At 38.0% G+C, this 19,160-nt stretch overlaps 1 protein-coding gene across 3 annotated transcripts in view; it reads right to left on the bottom strand.

Annotated features, from left to right (window-relative positions):
- Nucleotides 1-954: 954 nt before the first annotated feature.
- TCF12 (transcription factor 12) overlaps nt 955-19,160 on the bottom strand; it is a 361,079-nt gene continuing 342,873 nt past the window's right edge. For all 3 annotated transcript variants that reach the window (XM_081093085.1, XM_081093086.1, XM_081093087.1), the window contains 5 exons: nt 14,790-14,904; nt 13,532-13,694; nt 8,812-9,044; nt 6,116-6,269; nt 955-3,291 (listed from right to left, as the gene is read on the bottom strand). In XM_081093085.1, coding sequence (XP_080949211.1) covers nt 6,127-6,269; nt 8,812-9,044; nt 13,532-13,694; nt 14,790-14,904 — 654 coding nt within the window. In that variant the 3' untranslated portion in view covers nt 955-3,291; nt 6,116-6,126. The remainder of the gene's footprint in view (nt 3,292-6,115; nt 6,270-8,811; nt 9,045-13,531; nt 13,695-14,789; nt 14,905-19,160) is intronic.

Raw genomic sequence — 19,160 nt, forward strand, 5'->3', positions numbered from 1 at the left:
GGTCTCTAGATTTCAATTCTAACATTCTGTATTTTCTTCAGATGGAACTTTTAGTTGTTTTGTATAAAGAGAAATGAAATTAACATGTTTAACTGTTTTCACCAAATCCCAGTTAGCAAAATGATCTGTGGACAGTGGGTTTCATAATTCATGGAGAAGCATCCTGCCAGGATCCCAAGAGGGTGTGATGGGGCCATGGGCACCTCACACACAGGCCCCACAGAAAGGTTACCCACTGTTTCCCAGGCCCTTATTTGGCATGAACTTCTCATGGGCAATCACTATGCATATTTCTGGTGGTGGTGGTGGTGGTGTGTGTGAGAACTGGAATGAAAGCAGAACTTTTTAGCTGAAAACAGTAAATACAACCATTCTCTAATTATGATATAGGCTTTTTGTGAGAAAAGGGACATAAAACATGTGAAAAGTGCTTTGAAGAATGTTCATTTGAAAAGCCTCATTTAAATATTTTTCCATTTTCTTAATTTATTTCTAGATCTACAAATGAGTAGTTATTAACTGATGTTTGGTCAAACAGTTAAGGAAAAGGCTAAAGGCCACTCTCAGAAGAGCAAGAGAAATACAAAACCCAGAGAAGCTACAGACTCAAACACCAACTCAGTTCCACAAGGCCGACTCTGCCCTGATGGGTTTAATGTTATAAATGACGCAGATATGAAAGCAGCATGCGCCTCTCACCACACACACAAAAGCAACTATGTGAGGTGATGGATGTTAAATAACCTTACTGAGGTCATCATTTTGCAATATATGCATATATTACATCGTTATGTTGTATACCTTAAACTTTACAATGTTACCTGTTAATTATATTTCAATAAAGCTGGGGCAGGGGTAAAAGAAAAGCAGTGTGGGCATTTCTGAGAGGAATGAGATGAAGAAAACAAAATGCATTATTCTTTGAGAGAGGAATTTAAAAAACTCACTAGTTTACTATGTTAAAAAAAGATGGCACATTTATTGCTACATAAATGTTATATACATATTGTGTTTTCTGTTACAGTGACAGAAAAATTTTGAACTTCTTGCTGCTGGTTGAAAAGATTTATCAATAATACCTTGAATTTGACACAGGATACAAATCTGCAATAAACCAACAATGGAAACTGGAGAACAAGATGAGAAGCAATTCATCTCGGACAATTAGCTCTTACAATACTCCATAGGTACTACACGGTATGCTAGAGTCCTACTATGGTCTTAAAATGCTATTGTAAATTTCTGATATTAATGAACAGGTTATGGTAAATAACCCTACATTTTTACTACCTAATATAATAAAATAAAGTAAGAAACTTTTTACTGAAAACTTTTCGATTTCAAAAATCTAGAAAGAGTAATATTTAGAATTCAAGAAATTTTCTTACAAGATTATTGTATAAAAGACTAGCTACAGTGAAAAATAAGCCAAATGTTTTTTTCTCTCTATTTTATGAAGGAAAGCTTCTGGGCATACTGCAAAGTCTAATATAGCGAAAAAGACAACAAGCTCTGAAGGAAAAGGCCAGGCAGTGGCCTATGTTCACTCACACATCATAAGCAACAATTTCTGTTTAGCTGATTAACACTGAAATGAAGAACAAGGCCACAGAGAGAGTCTGATGTAATTGGAGAATATATGCAAATTAAAGTAACTAAAAAGTCCACTAAGTTCACAAAAGACTGACTTGTTAGGAATCATCCTGATTGGAGGATCTGAAGTTCTGTCTTGTTTTTGTTCTTTCAAATGAACAGAAATCTTTAAGCTACATAGTGATTTGGGTCCTTTCTTCTGTGTGCTGATTGCCACTGTTGATACTGGCTATAAGGAATTATTAAGCCAAGACAACCTTGTTTAGCATGTTTTTCTCTCCCAGGGTAGTTGTGGTGGAAGACAGATTTCATGGAAGTTCAAAGTGCTTATTATGTCTAACAAAAAACAACTCTTAAGGGTAAGAGACAGAGGGGTGAGTTAGTGCACAGCATTATGATGGACTGACAAGCACTGGTTTAATGCTAATCTGGCTCATCTTCTTGGGGCAGGGCAGATGGTTTACAGCTGATTAAATCACCCACTGAATTCCTCCCCACTGCCCAGCCATCCAAATGACATCGAGAAATAAAGGCTAGGAAAAGGAAACATGGGTGACCACTGCTCTTGTATCCCATTAAGTAGCTAGCCTCAGAGTGGTGTGTTCATTTATCACACTACTGCCTTGGTGACTACTGGGTCTTGTTAGGGTCACCATAGCTACAGCCTGAAGCCTTCTCTGTATTTTAAATCCGCTTTGTGTTTACTTACAGCTAACACTCTGTAAGTTCTATTATGTAGTACTTACTGCTTGGAAAACAAAGCAAGTTCCAAATAGTAGATTCTTCCCTTGTAATTTACACTTCTTCCTATTACAAGCTTTACTATGAAACCTAGAAGCTTGAAAAGTCTTGGTTATTATTAGAAATAAAGCAATATTTATTTTTGGGAAAATCAAGGGGACATAATTTCCCCTTTCAAAATCGTAGCTAAGCTATGGTCACAGATGGTCTCTGCTTATCGCTGTAAGGTAAGCAGGCACGGCACAGAGGGCTACATGGGGATTCTGGACTGTGACCACACGCCACCCATTTCAGAGACCAAATACAACACCCACAAAGAGAAAATAAAAAATGAATGAAAAAATGAAAGTGAGAGAAAAGCTAGACCAAGTAGTATTTTCCTATTTTATGAAAAACAGTATTCATATGGCAAAAGGATAGGAGAGGGCAACAAAAGACTTTTCCCTTCCTTTTTAAGACACTAACAGGTATGCCGGGAATGCTAAGGGCCAATGGTTGTCACTGCTTTGTTCTCTGCACGTGAACAGCTTTAACGAATGCTGGCATCAGCTGAGTGTACATCAGCTTTCCACATTAACTTTTTCCCTTTATATGTAGACCTTACAGTTCCATAACAATAAATAAAATTTGTAGTTACAATGCATTTGTCAATTCAGTTTAGGCACAAGGCAACTTCCACGGTGAGTGGAGAGATCGAGACAATCTCTGATTGTGCAGAAGCGACACACTGCTTGCGACAAAATGACACGCTGCAACGTCTCCTGGGCGACGTCCTATCTTCACTTCTGATGGAAGTGTTGACCAGTTGCTTTGATCGTAGGATTACATTTGAATTTCTTGCTTCAAGTGTCTTGTTTTTTCTTCTCCCTCCTATCAGGTTTGTCTTCAGATAATCTGAGTTGTCCAGTCCTTATGAGGAGAGTTCACCTTCTATCTAGCCTACTGATAACTCTGGAACTGTGGCAGGGAGAGCCAAGGGAGAGAACAGAACCAATTAGCACATCACTGTTAAAATAAACACCTCCCCAGAAAAAAAAAAACAAACCCAAAAGGTTGACATTCCTTATACCCAGTTTTACACTAAGTTAGCAGTCTCCTAAATGACTTCTAAATAAGCCTCTTTCTTTCAAGGTGTAATTAAAATAGTTTTACTTGAAGATGTGGTAAGATTTTTAAAGGAGATCATATGATTACAGAATCACAAAATACAGGATTATACAACAGCTGTGACAATTAAGCCAACCTTAATTTGAGCAACATTCCAGTTGACAATACCTGAGCTTTGAGGTTCTACCCATGTATTTCTCAGGGAAGACGCAATGTTAACACACACATTTCCTGTTACCTCCAGCCCATCAATCACACTGTGTTAACAGTTCATACCTATCTTCTCTAAACTGAACATTTCTGAAGGCAGGGACCATTTTGCATTCATCTTCACATTGATCCCAGTTCCTGGTCAATAGCAGGTCCTCTAGAAATATTTGCTCAATGAATTTTTAAGAAAATGTATAGTCCACATTTTACACATATTTATATCCTTAATATAGATAGTAGTGACTTTAAAAATTTCCATTTTAGCCATTTTTTATGGAAATAGTTTTAGGAAGATTCATACTTTTCACCTCCTTTTCCAACAATAACCACAGTATTGTTTGTAATAGAGGGATGCTCTTAGGGATGGATAACTGAGATACTCAAAGCCACCTGGCCTTATATTACATGGTGGAAAATTCTTGTGCTTTTACAGTCATTCATTCTGTGATCATTTATCAGCTAATTTGATTCTAGCAGTTATTTTTCTGATGCTCAGTCTCTTGCTGGTTTTCATCTGCCGCCCAGTTCTATAAAGAATTGAAGGTTATCAGGTGAAACCAGACAACTACCTTTATGAAATTATAAACACTAACCAATAAAATCTAATGGAACGAAGTGCATTTACTACATTATTTTTTTTAAAAAAAAGGATTTTTGATAAAACTCTTTTTGATAGGTAGGAATCTCAAAAGTTTAATTTAAGTGGGGGAATTTCCTCATTATAGAGATATGGGTAGAGATATGAAAGTCATATGAGATCCAGAGGCAGTAAAAAGAGCAGGAAGTAAACAGAAGCGGGGAAGATAGATGTGAGGCAGGGAGAGAGAGTGTTAAAGAGAGAGAAATGGGGGGAGAGGGTAAGAGAAAACGGGTACAACAAACTAGAGAGAAACAAGAAAAATAAGACACAGGCTCTGAGATAAATGTGACAGATGAACATAAAGCTCTCTTTTCACAGCCTGGTGGTTATCTGGGACCTGAGCATAAGAAGTTACCTCGCATCACACTTTTTCAAAATAATCTGCTAATTTAGAAAGTCATTTTTGCATTAAGAAACAGTGGTATGTTTTTATTTTAAAATTTCAAAGTTTATTTTTGAGAACAATTTTTTTCAGGATATTCTGTATTTTCCACAGAATGGGAAGCAGTGGCGTGGGTTTTAGAGGGCCTGCATGTTAACCAGCTCTAGCCTGAAGTCTCTAGGGCCTGCACAATTAGTTAGATTGCTGGGTGGTTTTTGTGGGGACATGGCTTAGAGTTTTATCCAGTGTGCTAATATTAGAATATAATCGATACTTAAATAATTACATTGACATTCTTCCTCTTGGCCCCAAATGAAGTTTTTTGGTATAGTTTGTTCCTAGGAAGGCTATGTGTAGAGGTGGTAGGAACCATAGTTTTCAGGAAAGGGTGAGTTACTGACTAGTGTTTGTAGTTTGCAAACTATTCTATCAAATTCCAGACTTTCAGCTCAAAATGACAGCTATAAAGCTGATCAAGTGAAACTGTATTCGAAATTATTGTCCTGTTCCACACCTCCCATTCATTCATCTTTGCGTACTGCTTTTAATCTCCTGATGAAACTGGGAAAACAACTTCCCATTGCTGAAGCAGATCATAAAATGAAGTTCCCAGTTCTACTCCTAATCCATGATGATTAGCTAAAATGCTACTGTCCAAAATATTTAATTACAGTCTACATTAATTTCTGCCACCTAAACATTAACTATACACTTAGATTATAGATAACATAAATGCATATAGTTAAGAAAAAGGTGATTCAAATGAACAACTTGGGCAACAATCTCATATTACTTTTGTCACTCAGTTAAAAAAGATCACCAGGAAGTAAACTGTATTTAGTCCATGAAGAGGAAAATAAAAGAACCATCTTTCAACAAGTATAATTCCAGAGAGAAGGGCATTCTGGTTCTAGCATATATGACACCTTCACATTCCTCTGTAGATTCAAGGTGTAACTGATATTCTTACTGGGAATAAAGATGCATATTACAAACTTGCATTATTGATCCAATGGAAACAAGCAGTAACTTTTTTGTATACGTATGAAGATTTCATGGCAAAGAAGAGGTGGATGGTTAACAGAAAACTGGTTGACGATACAGCTAAGTATTTCTAGTAGAGAAATGAGGAGTATAAGTGGCAGCAAAAGTATTTTTTGGAGGAAGAGTCATTGCACTATTTTCTTCTTGGACCAGAATGACATTCATGATGATCCAGAAGAGAACCCCAAATTCTTTATAAACCACAGGATGCACTTTGAAGAGAATAGTAACCGGGTATAAGAGGACACTGGCTCTGTAAGTATACACAACAGAAAGGTAAACTGTTGGATTCCAAATTACACCTGACCTTTAGCACAACCAGTGCCACTAGAGCATTCTGTTCAAAGGCTCTGACTTTGAGATAAATGAGGTGGCCTCCTTTTCATACTCTTACTTACCTGGCTGATGTTTACATATGACCCATAGGGTTGGTAGCTTCACTAAGCCCAGGATGGGTTCCTGGTAGTGTGGTTGGCGGCTCTGCCGATACGGCAGAAACTTTTTCTTCTTCCCTTCTTTTAAGGCAGGCTGCTTTGGGGTTCAGATTCCTCTCTGAAACAGAGGAAAATAATTTTTATTACTACAGTCGTAAGTTATGAATCAGGGACTCTTAGGTCTTGAACTGAGCAAATTGCTGTTATTTTCATTTCTGAGAGTTTTACTCTATGGTAATCCAAAACTGAGACATAGTTACTCAGGAATGCTAAATCTGGAGGTCTTTTCTCTAGAGCATTTAGTTTCTCTAGAAAAGAACGCTCCAGTTTTTTGAAGATGGGGTTAATGTACTTGGCTGCCAGCACTAGGGAAGCGAAGCCGGACACAGGGCTGAGGGGTTCACTGTTCAATTTCATGCCTCTCAGATCCTCTGCTTTTCTTGGTGATCCGTATTTGCAGCCTTTCTGATTTCATTTTCCCCCTAGAAAATACCCTTCTGTCTTTTACGGTGGAAGAGAAGAGAGAGCAGAAGCAATATGAAGTGGAGAAGAGACTCAGGGATCCAACTTTTCCATAGAAGATCTTCAATCAGTCTTTCTGCTTCTGGTCTGATGCTGCCGCAATAATCAGCACCTCCAAAGTGCAGAGCCGTTCCGGAAAAGGGGCTCTGCGCGGCACCTGCTCTGCTTCTTGCTGGTTTTCCTCCAGGCTCCCCTTCATCTCTTTTCTCTAATTAAGTCAGTTTCCACTATTCTACTTTCTTTCCATCGTACATAATACAGTTTTTGCTATCTCAGCTGCTCTTTTATCTCCCATCTGTCCTTGTGAGTTAATTCCATTTTTATTCATTTTAGTAAGGAGGAGAGTATTACCAATGAATATGCTAAAACTACCATGTTTGACCATCTTGTTGCAACTAAATTAAAATCTACTAGGTTACGGTCTGGAAATGTGTTTAGAAAAAGGAAAAGCCTCGGGAGATCCTGTGACCAAGCCAATTTGGGAAACATTGTCCTAGTTTACTCACCTTCAGCTCTCTAAGAGACCAGGAAACTAAAATTGCAACAGTTCTATCGAGTCTAAATTATCATGGAAAGAGGAGCTGATACACTGCCCTGTGAAAGAGTTTGATGAGGAAGTACTTGACCTGTAATTCAACCTTTAGTAAAAGCTAAGAGTACAAACATGACGGTAAAATCTGCTGAGGATTAGCAAACTTGTAGTCATAATAAGGTAAAGGCTTAAATTGGCAATGGCAGGGACCAGATAGGATTTAATATGTGGGGCACCAAGGCACCAAGAGTGCTTTGGCACAATCTGAGGCTTGGAGGGAAAAGCCACTTTTCCTGCTGTTCTCCAGATGCACTGGGCCTGGGTCCGGCTGCCCTCCTAGTGGAACACTGGTCCAGGGATGACAGGAAGTACATAGCTACTTATAGTTTGGAGCACCCTCCCAAACCAGAGGGGAGCCCAGAGAGTCCAGAGGATGTCCAGGGGATGCCCAAACTAGACATGAAAACAAAATCAACACCTTTGTAGAAACTGATGGGAAGTGGATGGATAAGTTACTGTTGTATGTTTTTCTGAAACTGTGTTCTAGTTCTCTAACTCTGCTTTCCCTACTAAAGAGAGTACTTTTCCTGTAATCAGTGCAGAGAGTTTCATGGTTATAGTTGTCAAGCATCTGTCTACTCCTATTTCTTTTTTCTTTTCCAACTTCCTTCACATAAATAAGACAGATGAATTTCTCTCAATGAAGAGAGAGGCAGAATCTGAAACCCAAGGTTACATCTATAAATTCTTAAAAAAAGGCTTAGGATGAGGCATTCATAACTTTGGATAAAAGATATACAAGTAATATGCAAAAAAGCAAGATCAATGGTAGAACCTCTCAAGGGTTTGTGATAATTGGTAATTCAGGGTCTAGCACATAGCTGAATGGAACAGAGTAATAAATGCTTGTTCAAAAAATGAAGTTTCAAAGCATCTTCAAGATTCCATCAAACTTTTTGAGAAGTTGAACAGCCGGGGGAGCTGTCTGAGTCCTAGTGGATGAGCCTAATAATTACACTTTGCTCTTAGGGACATCCAGGCATGCCAGTGCATACCAGCCCAAGAAATTCATGGCATTCCGGATCAGGGATCAACAAAGAAGTCCTGATACCTTACTGACATGGGTATAGAGGACATCCATATGAGGCCAAGCCAGGAGGGGCCATGACCAGGCATGCTATTAAACAGCATGACCTAGTAGATGCCCCCAGGGTAAAGCAGGCAAGAAACTGAGTGCAGAGAAGTAGGAAAGACCGAAGGAGCAGGAGGAGGACAGGTCTAGGCAGGTAAATTCAAGTGTTGGACACCAGAATCAACAAGACAAAGAGTCACAAAGCATAATGCTGAGCAGCAGGAGGAGGCTGGCTGTTCTGCATTGTTACACAGAATTACTCTTTGCTGGTTTGTGTGAAGCACTGAGCCTATGGATATTGACCAATACAGTGAGACAGAGGTGACAGAACTAGAAAGGAAATTTGATCCAGATGATACAGTGGCAGAAGTACTAATTGAACTTGCAAACAATATGCCTAGAAGAGTGAGTGGAAACAGAAATGTCTGCCCACCTGAGGCAGAACAGTTAGGTATCTTTGCTGAACCTACTTACCTCTGACTTGCTGTTCTAGACTAAGGATGACTGCCACGGCCTGATGAAGAATAAGGAGTTTTGTTTGGGGTTTTTCACTCTTTAAATGAAGTTGACACATTCGACCAAGCTCTTTGAATGCCTCGTTGATATCCCGTACACGCAAGCGCTCCCTGGCATTGTTAGCCATCCGCCTCTCCTTCTCCCTTTCTATCTTCTGTTCTGGGTTCAAATCCTCATCTTCATTAGTACTGCTGGAAAACAAAGGAACAACAATGCCTGTTAGATTCCCTATAAAGCATAGATATGTTTACTGAATGAAATTATAAAGTATAAAGATGCAAAAAAATTACCTATAAATTTTACCAAACAGTACTAATAGTTACATTTCACACGAATGTCTATCTCTTTCCGGTCTTTCTTCAAATACAATTCAAATGATACCACAAACAGGATAGGCAAAAGTAGGTTTACAGTTGTGAATATGTAAAACAGATTATTCTTGTATTATTATTTATTAATGATTGTATTATTTTCCGTACAAATAACTGTAAACCTATTTTGCCCCACGCTGTACATTAAAAAATGCATTTCTATTGCATAGTACAGCTTGAAGACTTCTCCATGCTAGTGAAATTCTTCATAAGTATAATTTGAATGACTACATAATATTCTAGGCACTCTGCCACTCAAAATATGGTCAGCAGCATGAGCATTACTGCAGCTTGTTAAAAACATAGAAATCTGCATTTTAACAAGATCCCAAGTTGATTTATATGTACATTAAAGTTTGGGAAGCACTGTCCTGGTTCGCTAGTGCCTTAATTTGCGTGACCTATACTCTTAAATAGATGCTGGCAGTCACCTGGTAAAGAGGAAAAAGCTTGAAGGCACAGAGTGAGAGAAGTATCTCAGAAAATCACTATTTTTTATTCCAGAGAGAAATATCATCAGTAGTGATAATTAAAAACCTGGACAAACTAGCCCTGGCTGGGTGGCTCAGGAGGTTGGAGCATCAGTACAATTCCTGGTTAGGGCGCATACAGGAGGCAACTGATCAATGTTTCTCTCTCACATCAGTAAACATATCCTCAGGTGAGGATAAAAAAATTTTAAAAACATGGGGAACTGAAACAATATTTTTGAAGGACAAACTGGCAAAATAAAAACCCAAAGCCTTAAAATATTCATTACCTCTTAATCACCAATTCTAACTTTAGAAATTCATCCTATGGATATAATTAGAGATGTACATAGAAATTTATGTAAAGAAAGCTGATCACAGAACTATTACATTAGTGACACACTGGAGGCCAATAATAGGAGGTGGGTTGGATAAATCTCATACATCCAGACAATGGCCTACAATGCATTCTCTAAAAAAATCAAGCTGCAGATCACATTCAGTAAAAGATGCCAGACACAGAAGACTACATTCTGTATGAGTCTAATTACATGAACTTCCAGAAAGAAAACTATGGTAATGGAAAGCAGATCAATGGTTGTTAGGGGATGGGAGAGGGTGCGGATTACAAAGGGGCATGTGGAAACTGTTTGGGGTGGTAAAAATATTCTTCCATTTTGCAGGAAACACTTAAGAATAGATGAAAAAGTTAAAAATACACTGTTAAATGTAAAAAAAGTTGACATTATACAAATTATTTCCAGTTTAATTCAAATTTGAACTATATTTATGGGAAAAGAGATATTCCTTGAAAAGTAGACAGTAGTTGACTCTGGGTGGTAGAATTTCTTGTAATTTTTTTTGTACACTGTTCTGTATTTTCCAAATTTCTGTAATAAAAATGCATTAAGATATCAGAAAAAACATTTGAGGGAAATGCTTTGGAATAAATTCTAGAAAATTCTACTTATATTTCAGAAATAAATTATTGAGCAGAGACTCTCAGATCCTTAACATGATATGCACAAAGAACAGATGTTTCCCCCTCTTTTCTAATATGCTGAGTACTGTAATAAAGAAGTACACAACAGATTCTTATAAGCTAATTGTCAAGTATTACATAATACTTTTATATAATAAAAGTATTCTTCTTTTAATAGAAAATCACTAGCTCTTGGACTGCAAAGGGACCTTGACAGATCATCTACCCCAAAGATTTCCAAATGTGGCCATTTATCAGAATCTTTAGGAACACTTAAAAAAAAGAGCTTTAAAAGGTCCACTACCACATACTGATTTAGATTGTACTGCTAAAATGTTTCTGGAGCCTGTGCACCAGGATTGAAAACCACTGCAAGATCCACAGAAATCAGTTATCTCCCTAGGATCACAAAGCCAATTAGTGGCAGTGTGACGACAAGAACCCAGGTCAGTGCTCAATGGAAGCAAACCTATACCACACACCTAGCATTACCGTCATCTTAACAGTAATTCTAGTACATTTAATGAGTGCTTGCTGCCTGTGAGACAGTGTGCAAAGAGCTTTATGTGCACCGTTTTCAGTTTATTGCCACAAGGATTCTAGCTCAGAGAGCTTTAATGACTTGCCCAAGGTCACTGGCAAGTATATGATGGAGCCATGAGTAAAACCCAGGCTAGCCTTACTTTGTACAAAGGACATATTATTAATCTATTAACTATTGCTAATTACTAAGTATTGTTATTATTAACCTATTATACTGCCTCTCAATTTCTGATGAACTATAACTGGGTTCAGTAAACTATGACCCAGCAGCTGGCTAACTATTTTTGTATAAAATTTTATTGGAAGAGCCAGCCCATTTGTTGATGTATTGTCTAAGACTGCTACAATGGCAGAGTTGAGTAGTTGCAACAGAGACCATATGGCCCACAAAGCTGAACATATTGATTTATCTGGCCATTTACACAGAAACTTTGCAGACCTCTGATCTATAAGATGAGAAGATGAAGAGGAAATATACAATTTTTTCCCTAAAAATTCTATTTGAATAATAAAACTGTGGAAGAATTAAGATGCCTCAAAGGAGTGGTCTATAGATTCCATGACCCAGTCTTCACTTCTTCATGTCTCTACACAAGTGAGTACAATGCATATTAAAATAATAGCATTAGTATCTTAAGATTTAATTTTTCCCAAGAAAAATGTTTAAGTGTTGAAAACAGTGAGAATGTCAAAGACAAAAGGACACCTTTTAAGTATGTGAATACAGGAAGGACCATGCTGGCTTTTTAGTTATATCTACCACACTTACTGTAATCTCCTTTGTGCCATAATTTAATACAAAGAACATGTTAATAATAGATATCTATGTGATATATACATATTGATAAGTGGGTATATACCAAGAAATAGGATGGGCCACAAATATATCAAGTCCTCTAGTTTTAATATATAACCATAAAAAAAATCTGAGGGAAGAATCTGGAAATCATTTGAAACTAACATATTATGTGTCAATCTCCATACTTCAAAGCAGGGTCAAGTCAAATTTCTGGAAAACCTTCCTCAACATCAGCCCATTTAGAATAATACTTCCTTCTCCATACTCTTCTCAAATCAATGTTTAAATCATGAGTTGGCAAACTTTTTCTATAAAGGGCCAGTTAGTAAATATTTTCAGCTTTGTGGGCCATTGCTTTCTCTTGCCAACGACTCATAACTGCTATTACTTTAATGCAAAAGCAGCCATAGACAATCTTATATAATAAAAGGCTAATATGCAAATAGACCAAACAGCAGAATGACCAGTCGCTATGACACTCACTGACCACCAGGGGGCAGACACTCAACGCAGGAGCTGCCCCCTGGTGATCAGTGTACTCCCACAGGGTGGAGTGCTGCTCAACCAGAAGCTGGGCTCACAGCTGGTGAGTGCAGCAGCAGTGGCAGCACTAAGGATGTCTGACTGATGGCCACCAGTTGGACATCCCCTGAGGGCTCCCAGGCTGTGAGAGGGTGCAGGCCAGGCTGAGGGCCCCCCCCCAAGTGCATGAATTTCGTGCACTGGGCCTCTAGTATGTAAATAAATAAGGTTTGAAAGTGTTCTAATAAAACATTTTTTTTAAAAACAGGCAGCTCTGGGAGGTGTGTCTTGGTTGATTGGAGCGTCATCCTGTATAACAAAGGGTGTTGGGTTCGATTCCCAGTCAGGGCACATGCCCAGGCTGTGGGTTCAATCCCTGGATTGGGGCATGTGTGAAAGGCAACAGATTAATGTTTTTCTATCTCTCTCAAATAAATTTAAAAAACCAAAAGCATATCCTTGAGTGGGGATTGGAAAAAAAACGAAACACATTCTGTAAAAGAATAAAAAATAAAAATAGGCAGTGGGCTGGATTTGGTCCATGGGCTATAATTTGCCAACTCTTGGCTTTAAATCATACAATAGAGTCTTACCATATATTTAGCCTTAAATTACTATGTTCAGATATTTATTGATGAACTGTATCAAAATGTCTATACTGCACAATTTAATTAGTTTTAGCTATTTTGTCCTCTAATTGTCTTACAGACTACAGACTCCCCGTACAAGCACTGTGGGGAAAAATGTAATTCTTTTTTTATATGGAGACCCTAATACAGTGTGGTATAATAGAACACATAATTTTTGAGTTAGCTTCGTATGATTTCCTTCTAGGGGTGCTGTAAGGATTAAATGAGATAACATACATAAAGTCCCAACACAGCAGTTAGAACATAGCTGACACTTAATAAATGCACAACACCCTTCAATTTCCCAATACTTTCACCCATGGCAAATTAGTGAAATTTAACACCTAAATGTTAATAAATACCTTGTTCTGCCTCTAGATGAAACCTTGATATCTTTTTGGGAGGATTCATCATCTGATTTCATGTCGTCTGATGAGGGAGGTTCATGAAGGTTTTCATCTTTCTCTTTGTTTTCAGTCTTGATTTCTGCTGGAACAACAGTTCCAGACTGACTTTGCAAGCCACCTAACAAAAAGTCAAAGAAACAAATGTCCAGACTCATGAATTAGAACTAAGACAGTAAAACACTATCTAGATCAGCCGTGGGCAAACTACGGCCCGCGGGCCGGATCCTGCCCGTTTGAAATGAATAAAACTAAAAAAAAAAAAGACCGTACCCTTTTATGTAATGATGTTTACTTTGAATTTATATTAGTTCACACAAACACTCCATCCATGCTTTTGTTCTGGCCCTCCGGTCCAGTTTAAGAACCCATTGTGGCCCTCCAGTCAAAAAGTTTGCCCACCCCTGATCTACATGGTAAATACTCTTAGCTGTTAGAGGGCTATGAGGGAAATCTGAAGATGTAGGGAAGTATACTATTTAGAGCTGGAAAGAGTATGTCCACAAATCTTAAGAGAAAACGATTTTTTAAAGCATCTATATTTAGAAGAACAAGCCTGGCTTTGATGATCCATATAATTATCAGTTTTCGGCACTATTTAACAAAAGAACAAGGTTATGATAAATTTGATGGAGTTTTAGACTCTGACTTCTAAGATTCTGCCAAGGAAAAGGAAATAAGTTTAACACTTTCCTGGATAAACACAATAAAGTAGGTGTCAAGGTTAAATATAACTGGGAGAACTTTACTTTGGTATTCTTAATATTAGCTATATATTTGCACTTATTTGTAAGCTCTATTATAACATTTACCAGTTTGCTTTTTAACAGAACTATTGCTACAACTGAAGTGTTTCTGAACAACAGCTCCTATTATTCAGAGCTCTCTACATACTCAGACATATCTTTCCCACTGCCTCTAGGGACCATGAAGACTCAGTCATGAGGGGAAGTGATTAAGGAAGACAGACATGACAGAATCAAGAGCAGGTAAGAAAAAGACAGGTAAAAACTGAACAATACTTTGAATTGGTTCTATCCATAAGTTCTATAATTTACCAAATGGGCCGAATGGAACCTTCACTGGCACTTCTGTTTGGAATTCTCCCACCTAAGATGACTTTTGAGTCACAGATATGAATCTGCCTGTGAGAAAGGTGACTGCTCCAAATGCAATCTCTGTCTGTATTATTACGAAAAACCAACAATACAGTTACCTCTATAATTTTCTTGTGTTTTATGGTTCAAGTCTGTGCTTGAAGCAGTGACTGTGCTAGACAGGACTGAATGATTGCCATTGAGACTGACAGAGTCTTCTCGATGAGTTCCAACCTAAAGTTAAAAAAAGAAGTCAAGACAGTTCAGGGGCAATAATTGTTTAAATTCTTTTAGTGGGTTTATTAGGGAAAACAATAGGACTCATTTGAATTTAGCCACTTTTCTTGAATGCCACTTTTCTGGATTTTGGATTTCAAATGACATGATAGTTTAAATTTATTTTTAAAAGTTTCATTAGAAAATTGCAACCTCAATTTAACATCCCACAGGATTATAGCAAACTAGAGGCCCGTTGCACGAAGATTCACGCAATAGGCCTTCCTTCCCCTGGCTGCCAGCACCGGTTTTCCGCTGGCACCTGGGACCCAGGCCTTTGGGCCGGCTGCAGCGGAGAAGCCAAGCCTCTTCAGTCTTCAGTCCTCTTCAGTCTTTCATGGGGCTGGAGCCTTCAGTCTTCGCTCTGCTCTTGCATATGCAAATTAACCTGCCATCTTTGGTGGGTTAATTTGCATACTCATCCTGATTGGCTGGTGGGTGTAGCAGAGTGATGACCAATTTGCATGTTTCTCTTTTATTAGTGTAGATGAGCTAATAGAGACAAAGTACTCAGGAAGCCATAAAGCACTACACATAATCAGACCTGTCAATAATCCTCTCTAAACTGATCTGAAAACCTTATCCAAATGCTATCTAAATACAGGGTGGAGCAAAGGTAGGCTTATAGTTGCGAGTATGCAAAACACAGTCTATTCTTGTTTGTTTATTAACTAGAGGCCCGGTGCACAAATTCATGCACCAGCAGGGTTCCTTGGCCTGGCCTGTGCAATCAGGCCGACACGGCTCTCCAACATCCCCCGAGGGGTCCTGGATTGTGAGAGGGTGCAGACCAGGCCAAGGGACCCTACTGGTGCACAATCAGAGCCAGGGAGGGACTTGGGAGGTTGACCAGCTGGGTAGGGGCCGTGGGAGGGCTCCAGGGCATGTCTGGCTCATCTCACTCAGTCCTGATCGGTCGGACCCCAGCAGCAAGCTAACCTACCAGGTGGAGTGTCTGCCCCCTGGTGGTCAGTGCACATCATAGTGACTGGTCAATAGGTCAACTGTCTGCCCCTTGGTGGTCAGTTGCACATCATAGTGAGCGGTTGAACAGCCTTAACATATCATTAGCATATTACGCTTTGATTGGTTGAATGGCCAACTGGCCGACCGGACACTTAGCATGTTAGGCTTTTATTATATAGGATTATTGTGTTATTTTCCACACGAACAACTGTGAACCTACTTTGCCTCACCCTGTAAAGTGTGCATGAATTTGCATTTAAGAAAATATTGCTAGATTCCAAGTAATATTTATTTATATTCTGGCATGCCCTTTCCTCACACAAACAGATAGTGTCTTGTTTTTTCTTTGTCTAAATGCCTGCCCTCAAACATTTTTAAAGAGCAAAAGACAATACGAAAATGTCATATATTTTTATTCACTGTTTTAACCAAACTTATACAAGTCACAATTAACCTGAAATGGGAAGTTAAGGCATGCAAGCACTACCAAATGTTTGGCTATTGCAGTATTTTTAGAAAAACTGGTTATAAATGAAGCTTTATTACAGGGGTCCTCAAACTACGGCCCGCGGGCCACATGTAAACACAAATATTGTATTTGTTCCCGTTTTTTTTACTTCAAAATAAGATATGTGCAGTGTGCATAGGAATTTGTTCATAGTTTTTTTTTTTAAACTATAGTCTGGCCCTCCAACGGTCTGAGGGACAGTGAACTGGCCCCCTGTGTAAAAAGTTTGAGGATCCCTGCTTTATTAGAACAGTAGCAGATGTGTGAATTAGAAGATTAAACCTTTAAGTAAAGAGGTTTATTGCCTGGAGTTATATATGAGAACCACTGTTTCCAATAAATCCTTCAATCCCAATAAATTGCCAAACTCTGAATTCCTTGAGTAATAATATATAGCTTTTTATCTTTAATCACTTCGTGTGGATTTATACCCTAAGAGGTATAAATATTCCTTTGTTTTCTTATGAGCTAAACAAGAGAAACCAAAGCAAAGTTGTAAGCAATGCAGACCACTTGGTAGTAGACCTAATTATATCAGGTCTTCCACCACTCTTTTAAAGAAATGTCTCTCCATCTACATCCTTATTCTTATCTTTAATGTAGTTTTAAAAAACCCATTTAATGTATTTCACACTACTTTTAAAATTACTTGAAGATCAGTCATTACTGAGGATTAGTTGTGTCACTAGTCCCTTAGGTGATCAAGCATGACTCTATCCTTTTTCTAAACCACACAATTTCATCATTTATTAGAATAAAATCTTAAAGTTGGGAAGGGACAAGAGAAACTACTTTTATCCCCCTTCCAAAATCTTCTCCAAGCCTTTAGATCCGCCCCCACCCCCCAAAGAAACACTGAGAAAAATCTGAAGAACTAAACCTAACAATCAGTGAAAAAGAGGGTTGTGAAAATTATATTCAAGAGGGAAAAATTGTTCTCAAAATATTTCATGATATTCTGTCTCTAGGGTGTCCTAGTCATGTTTATTCTTAACACATAGGATGCTTTCTTGCTAGCTATGAACTAACTGCTCAATGATCTAAGGGGAAGGTCAGTTCAAAAACACCATTTTATAAAAAGAGCTATGGTATAAATATAATACATAACAGCATATTCTTTGGGACTTTAAAGCCTATTCTAAAGATAAAATATCACTAAAACAATTTTGACTGGCTGAAGAAATCATTGCAGGATAAAGTAAAAGCTAAGACTTCTGTATTTGTTTTTATAATAATCTTAAAACAAAACTTTCTGGGATCTTTGGTATTATGTGCTAATTCTGCTCTTACCTTAGTATTTTGAGCTATCATGCCAAGTAATTTAAAATAACCTCTAAAAATTAAAAAATTTAAACATGTAAATTTACTACATGTGAAATTCACTTTATAGCTCTGTAAGACAGTAATGGCTGGACAGTAACAACCTAAATTTTCACTCATTTGAGTGATGATGCATCTGCTAAATTATTATTTCTTTTTATTTCATTATTATAATAATTCTTTGATTTTCTGAATCTCTACTAATAAAATGTTCTATCACTTCCTTTCTGATGAAAGGTTTGGCCGACAAAGGATGAGCTAAACAATAAATCTTATTGAGTGTGCCTTTCCCTGAAGGAAAACCAGAAAGGTTGCTTGATTTGTTTTGGGATATAAATGCCAGCAAATATTTTTGTCTCTATGGAGTACTATAAACTATTTTCTCACACCAACCTACATCATTGGCTTCCAAAAGAAAAAAAATCAAAGCTTTAAAAATTAGCCTCAGACTAGCAAAACACTTGAAGTCTGGAGTTTTCCATGTTAATGAAGTTAGCAGGAACTTTTTCTTTGTAACTTGATTCCCCTTACAAATGGCCCTCATATATTTTCTGGAGAATTTGACTTTTACAGTTCTTATGGTTCTCTTTAACCCTTGCTCACCTTGGCGCCCATATCCTCCCTTTAATCTGCAGTTACCCATTCATGTGGCTCTGTCTACACACATACACCAGGTGTATAAACAGTTCTTTGTCTGGCACAGAGCTGTGAGGCCAGCCAGATAGGACCCTGTTTAATTGTTCATCTCGTTAGCATACAGCTGACAGACTGCTTCTAGGGGGAGTAGCAGGGGAAGGCAAACCCTTAGGCCTGCTATGCTCAAAATTTCTATTATTATGAAGAGCTCCATGTCAGAATAAAAAGCCCATCCCATTAAATAACATCCTCCTGAATCTGAATCTTCACAATCTGTGCCTGGCCTTACTTTGGTGGAAGCACCCTTCAAGAAACCTGTTTTCATTTCATTTGGCCAAAGGCTTTAGCACCCACAATGGAAAAATGTTAAATCTAATTAGTTGATGAATAAGGGTCTTGTGAATTAAGGGACAGACTGAAAAAGAACTCAGTATGAATGAATTCCCCTCTGATTCTGAATTCTATATTAATTTGTACTGTTCACTTAACACTAATGATTTAAATTAATCAGTACTAATCTACAGACTGATGAAAGGATCTTTATGTATTGTATACATTTTGTTTTACCTAAAGAGGGGATTTATGCTAGAAATAGCAGAATTCCATTTGTTATGGTTCCTTTTAATGATACTTCCGTAATTAGAACCTGTATGATCTTTTTAAAAAATATATTTTATTGATTTTTTACAGAGAAGAAGGGAGAGGGATAGAGAGTTAGAAACATCAATGAGAAAGAAACATCGATCAGCTGCCTCCTGCACACCTCCTACTAGGGATGTGCCTG

This window comes from Myotis nattereri, assembly GCF_964212035.1.
Source record: "Myotis nattereri genome assembly, chromosome: 1".
Lineage (NCBI taxonomy): Eukaryota > Metazoa > Chordata > Mammalia > Chiroptera > Vespertilionidae > Myotis > Myotis nattereri.